This window comes from Odontesthes bonariensis, chromosome 10, assembly GCF_027942865.1.
Source record: "Odontesthes bonariensis isolate fOdoBon6 chromosome 10, fOdoBon6.hap1, whole genome shotgun sequence".
NCBI classification, from domain to species: domain Eukaryota; kingdom Metazoa; phylum Chordata; class Actinopteri; order Atheriniformes; family Atherinopsidae; genus Odontesthes; species Odontesthes bonariensis.
The window spans coordinates 3,798,893-3,804,892 of NC_134515.1; the positions used below are offsets into that span (position 1 = coordinate 3,798,893).

General features: G+C 40.3%; 1 protein-coding gene across 1 annotated transcript; it reads left to right on the forward strand.

The window, feature by feature from the left end:
- Positions 1-297: 297 nt before the first annotated feature.
- LOC142390505 (ladderlectin-like) lies at positions 298-5,171 on the forward strand. Its single transcript, XM_075475973.1, has 7 exons — positions 298-359; positions 771-833; positions 1,183-1,210; positions 1,386-1,486; positions 4,036-4,170; positions 4,401-4,512; positions 4,956-5,171. Exons 2-7 carry the CDS (start codon positions 771-773, stop codon positions 5,018-5,020), a joined length of 504 nt encoding a protein of 167 aa, XP_075332088.1. The 5' UTR covers positions 298-359; the 3' UTR covers positions 5,021-5,171.
- Positions 5,172-6,000: the final 829 nt, after the last annotated feature.

Below are 6,000 nucleotides of genomic sequence, written 5' to 3' on the forward strand. Positions count from 1 at the left end.
GCAGTGCTTGGAGCTAAGAGTGAATGTCAGACTGTTGTTCACCATTTAAAATGTTTGGAAATGTGATAATTGGCATTAAAAGGACAGAAAATATTTTGGTTTGTTTTTCACAAAACTTTTTGGCAGTCATTTCTGCTTAATAAAAAAAGTGGGAATGTTCAGCTGTGACAAAGAGGAAGAAACAAATGTTTCCTCATTCCAGGACAAAACACCTGACAGTGGTGCCGGTAATCTGTGAAAAGATTAAACGATTGAAACATTTTGAGAAACTATATAAAGATCCATCCTCTCAGAGGTTTTGTACATCCTCTCTTCGTTTCAGAGGGTAGACTCGACTCACTGGACTGACTGCTGCAAAGGTAACACTTTAATGTTTCTATTCTTACAGATTTTTAACCACGTTTAATTTTTTATTGATGTAAATCTGAAACTAACAGAAATTGTATGAATCGAGTTTCTCAAAACCAGACAAACAACCAGATAAGGTGGTTGGCGTTTGAATCGTTCCAGCATGTATTCACTCAAAAGGGCCTCGGGGGTTTGTTCATGCTCTAAAGTTCAGTCTGTGTTCAATATGTCTGATGAAATCCCACAGAGAAAGTTAGAAGCATCAGAATATCTTTAACATTTTCTCACACAGTCCACACCGTTGAACAGGCTTCATTCCACAACTGGATTCTCCTCCCATGCGTGTGCAGTGGGACAAAGTCAGTGATTGTCTGTGTAACCGTGTAGATGTAACTTCATTTCATTTCTTTGTCTCTTCTCAGATGGCTTCAGGTTTTAACTTGGTTTTCTTCGGCTTCATCAGCAGCCTCTTGATTGTTCAGTGTGTGAGTATAATTAACTCTGTGTCACTTTCATGGCCATGTTAGCTTTCCGAGGTAAAGACGGAAGCATTGATGTATATGTGCTCAGAAATGATTGACTTCATTGAAATTAAATGTGTATTCACAAAGTAATTTATTCAGATGAGTTTTATTTGTGTCACCAGTGAAAGGAATGCTACAGAACCGTAGCGTCCGCTCCATGATAGTATTAGCTTTGAATCACAGATCCTGCTCCAACAGATGACGTCAGCTTCATAACTGCAGCTTTTTTAGCCTAAATATGGGAGAGGAATGTGATGGTTTTGAAAAGTACAAAGTCTTTACTGGTTTCAACCTGCTTTTGTGTTCACAGAGATCTGTCCAGAAAGAGGTTGAGCCAGGTTGGTGGTTATAATTTATTTACTGTTGAACAGCTGTTGGAGGATTTTGTGCAAATTAATGAAAAATAAAAGATTTTTATGACGGTTATGACAGTGAAAAGTGCAGCTTTAATCATGGGTCAAATTCCTGTATTTTGCACTTATTATCTTCTGTCTAATACAAAAACTGTGGCAGTTCCTCCTGGCAGTTCCCCTGGCTGTCCTCCTGGATGGACGCAGTACGGCTCTCGCTGTTTAATTCTCATCAGCACAGTAAAGAATTGGAATGATGCAATGGTAAGTAACAGAGCAATATCTTATTTCCTTCTAAACAAAGCAGAAAGCAAAATTTCAAATTTCTGCTTATTGTAAGTATTTCTCAAATGTTTTTAGAGAAAGTTTAACCTTTAAAAAGGGTCATCTATAGTCCTTTTTTCTGAGTTTTTCTTTGTGCTATTGAAAAAGATATCAAGTATTTTCTTGGTATCTGTATCATCTTTGAAACCTTATTATTGTGACAAAACAACTACGGTCTTATTTGTAGCTGTGCATTTTCTGTCTGAACATTGGGCTTCATGCAAGAACATTTTCGTATTTTTATTCTAAATTTTCTCACTTTTTTCGTACGAAGGTCTCGTACCAGCACGCCACGTCAGATTCAACAAATGCTCTTAACTTCCGAAAAAGTGTGTAAACGACCTGCGTAAATGATGAATCCCACCTGTGCGTATTAAGGCTGTGCTTCCTCTGTCCTGTCCCAGGAAGTGTTGAGTCATGAAAACGGCATCAAGGCGCAAAAAGAACAACTTTAGGGGCTCTGAGACTGAAGTTCTGCTTTCAGAGATCCAAAAAGGAAAATCTGTCCTTTTTAGCAGTGTCAGCAGTGGAACTACGGGACCTGCTAAAGCCAAGAAATGGGAAGCAATTACGAGTGCTGTTAACTCTGTGTCACCTGTAGTTCGTAATGTCACCGAAATAAAGAAGAAATGGTTTGATATGAAAATGGCTTAAAAAAGCTTTATGACTGCAACTAAAGCCGTGCAATCAGTTGTTGCCTCATCATGATGGCTCTTTGATGGGGCGGTCCATGAGGGGGGTCTTCTGGCACCACACTTCTGGTCTGCCTGGGCTGGTTCAAGTAGTAGGAGACCCTCGTTCATGGCAATATTGTGCAAATCTGGCATGCCTTCTCTGGGCTATAGAGCAGTTTGCCCCCCCCCCCCCCCCCCCCCCCCCCCCCAGCCGTACCAAGACACACCCACCTGGCCTTCAGCTCAGTGCGCTCCACAACAGCACGGGTGCTTTGATGCGTATATGTGTGCAGTCTATTGCCCCGATTATGTTTGGCAGTCCAGCCACGGCATGAAAGTCCTTCTTAATCTGTACTTGTGGGACAGCGGTGTATGGGAATTTGATGTACCATGGGTGATAAACTGATGAGAGCTTTGATGACCAAGGGGAGCGCACGACTCACAGAGGACTGGGACACCCCCGATCTGTCTCCAATCTCCCTCTGAAAGGTTCCAGTGGCCAAAAATCCAAGGGTGGTGAGGACCTGGACGTGTGGTGGAATTGGGTTTGATCGGCGTGTTTCTCTCTGGAGTTGTGGCTCTAGCAAGCTATATATCTGCAGCAGCACAGTCCAATCTAAATCACGATGTCAGCCATTCGTCTGTCTCCACAAGGATATCTACACGTTCTCGAAACACACGCTCTCTTCCAAGAGCCTGACGCGCTAAGACATCCAAAAGTAGCAAATCAGCGGCTGGTTACACTTCCCATGTAATGTACATATTTATTTATGTTTGCTTCAAAGTAATTAAATATACAATCCATTAGTAAAGCAAACTTGATTTGAATAACAGCGGACTATTTCACAAAACTCCTACGACAAGTCTGGATCACTCGTAAATTCTGTTCGTACCTGAAAGAAAATGTAAAATACAAAAAGATTGATGAATGCGCAAATTCTCTTAAATCACTCGTACGAACGTATTAAGAACAAATCTGTGCGTATGAACGGTTGTTGCATGAGGCCCAAAGTGTTCATGTTGCAGTGGAGCTCTGAATGCTCAGCACATATTACACTCTTCATCTTTTAAATATGTCTACTCAAAGTTCACCACAAAAAATACACTTTTTGACTGAACTCTTCTCACTCTTGTCAGTGACGATGGAATCACGATCTTTAAACAGTCTGAAATAAATAATCTTGTTTTCACTGTTAGAAATTGTTAAAAAACACTAAAGAATTAAACTAAATTGAACTGAAGAATAAGTGATTGAGTATTAAGGCCTCTTGATGAACTATAAGTTATGGCTCACTGTAATGGCTGAATTGTGTTCTGCAGTACAATCATCAAGGTATTTCACTATCAAATCAGTAACAAGATTAAAATGATTTTAAAAATAATTTCAAAATATGCTTTAGCACACAGTTGCCTGATCATGAACAACAACATGTGGGCTATGAGCAAACACCTGGGAATGCTGGTGGATCAGTTTGTGGTTTGGTTCACTGCCATAAACTACGAGCAAAAGCTTTGATTCAGACCCAGGAAGACAAAAACATGACAGAGGATGCAGTGATCAGCAACTCTGACCTGATGAAAGAAAAAGGAAATTCCAACTAAACATCGCTGTATATTACACAGACAGGATTTTACACTTTGCACATTTACAATGAAATTAGGAAGAAACCTTTAACGTAACAAGGTTTTTCTTCTCATGACAACAAAGTGCTGCCTAAATTAGATTAACAAACAAGTTATGTCCATGATGTTCCTCTAACCTGAAGGCACTTCTCCCTAAAATCTCTTTTTCCCCCACTCTGTTTTGATTGTTAGCATTTTTGCATGTCTATTGGTGGGAATCTGGCTTCAGTCCACTCTGCTGATGAGAACATCTTCCTCAGTGAACTGGTTAAGAAAGTGACCGGCGTTCATCACCACGTCTGGGTTGGAGGTTTTGACACAGTCGCAGTAAGTTACACGGTGCAGTTTATCAAATTAAGTTTTTACTGAATGTGTGAGAGTATTTTATATGAATAAAATACAATTATTCATTTGTAATGTTTTGTTGACACATAACTCATCAAACACACTCTTAATAAATGGTCTTTTATGAGGCAGCAGGTTGCAGCTTTGTTAAATCTGATTATATCATACTGCTGTGTATTTCTCCATACTACACATTGTATTTCCTCTTTCAGGACAAAAAGTGGCTGTGGACTGATGGATCAGACTTTAACTACCAGCGCTGGTATACTGGGCAGCCTAACAACTATGGAGGAAATGAGCACTGTCTTGAGATCAATTATGGAGGTACAAACAGAGGTTCCACTACACTTTTATGGACAACTTATGGACTCTCACCCCAAACTGCGCAGGAGGTCTACTGCATGTGGTTTAGAGACGGTGTTGCTATGAACTACTTAAGATTCTGGTTCTCCTTCTCATGTTTAAATCTGTTAAAATGACGGACGTCTTTCACACTTTTCCATTTTTCAATGATGGAAAATATTTGCCTAACAAGACACTTGGCACAAATATAAGCATTTATTTTAAGATGTTTGATTTTTATTGAGATATTTGGAGACATCCCAGCCCGCTTTGTGCTGTAGGGTCACAGTGTCGTGTTTAAGAAGCATTTGAAAATGTTCACAGACAGAGATATTCAACACACTCTTATGTACTTGAACAGGAACAAGCTTGTGTAAAAACCTAAATTAATGCATGTTTGTTTTTTCCATAAAATCTCCAAACAGGAACGTATTGGAACGATATACCATGTGACCATGGAAGATTTTTCATTTGTGGCAAGAAGCTGTGATGCATCCGGCCATGTCAGCAACAAGGATAATCTCAGGCCTCATCACTCTTTTCTGTTCTAATCAAACACTTCCAGATTAACACAGAGCAACAGAGCTCTTATGATTATGATTTATGATATTTTTCATCATATATTAACTCTGCCTTTATTAATTCGACTGTAGACTTTATCTGCACGTTCAATAAAAATCCTCCAAATGCTGTTCTGAATCACTCTGTTCTGTGGTTTCTTGTGTCCTTTCTATGGTTTTATGTTTTTGGTGCAGCTGGCTGAAGGCTTCTGTGTGAAGATGTAACACTTCATGATACTTCAGAGAATTGAATCATAGTTTGTCCAACCATATATACAGTAGATGTGGTAGACCCCAGCCTCTACTGTTCTTGAGCTGCCATGATTAGTGCCTCTGTACTGTCTGTAAGAACAGTCTTTTTAGCCACTGAGAGGACCACTTCTTCAATCTGCCGTTAGTATAAACTGTGCAGAGGCTTATCCTTCCTTCCATGATGGTTCCTCCACTTCCTCCTTGCCTCCCCAGGGTTTCAGCTGCCTGAGACATTCACTCAGCAGCTCATCACTGGGGGCCATCTTCCCGACGTATTCCTGGATATTTGTTGTTTTATCCTGGATAGTAGCTCTAACGCTCACTAGTCCCTGGCCTCCCTCATTCCTCTAAAATCTCACGGTGCTGCACTTGAGGTGAAACCCTCTGTGAATTGTAAGAGCTCTTGTCTTGATATCAGTGGCTTCTTTCTCCTTTGGTCAGGTTATCATACCAGTGAGGTATCTGATAACTGGCAGGACGTAGGTGTTGATGGCTCAGAATTTGTTCTTCCCATTCAGCTGACTCTTCGGGACCTGCCTTAGTCAGAGAACCTGGTTTCTTATTTACTTTCTCACTTACTGAGCTGATAACCACTGTTTTAGCATCACTAAGTGAGATCTCCAAGTCAGATAACCCAACAATACCCTGGTTATGTTGA

Excerpts from the sequence above, each read along its gene's own strand:
- LOC142390505 (XM_075475973.1), top strand. The coding sequence starts at position 771 with ATGGCTTCAGGTTTTAACTTGGTTTTCTTCGGCTTCATCAGCAGCCTC. Across the intron at positions 1,487-4,035 it reads AGAATTGGAATGATGCAATG|CATTTTTGCATGTCTATTGG; the intron begins GTAAGTAACAGA and ends TTTGATTGTTAG. Across the intron at positions 4,171-4,400 it reads GAGGTTTTGACACAGTCGCA|GACAAAAAGTGGCTGTGGAC; the intron begins GTAAGTTACACG and ends TTCCTCTTTCAG.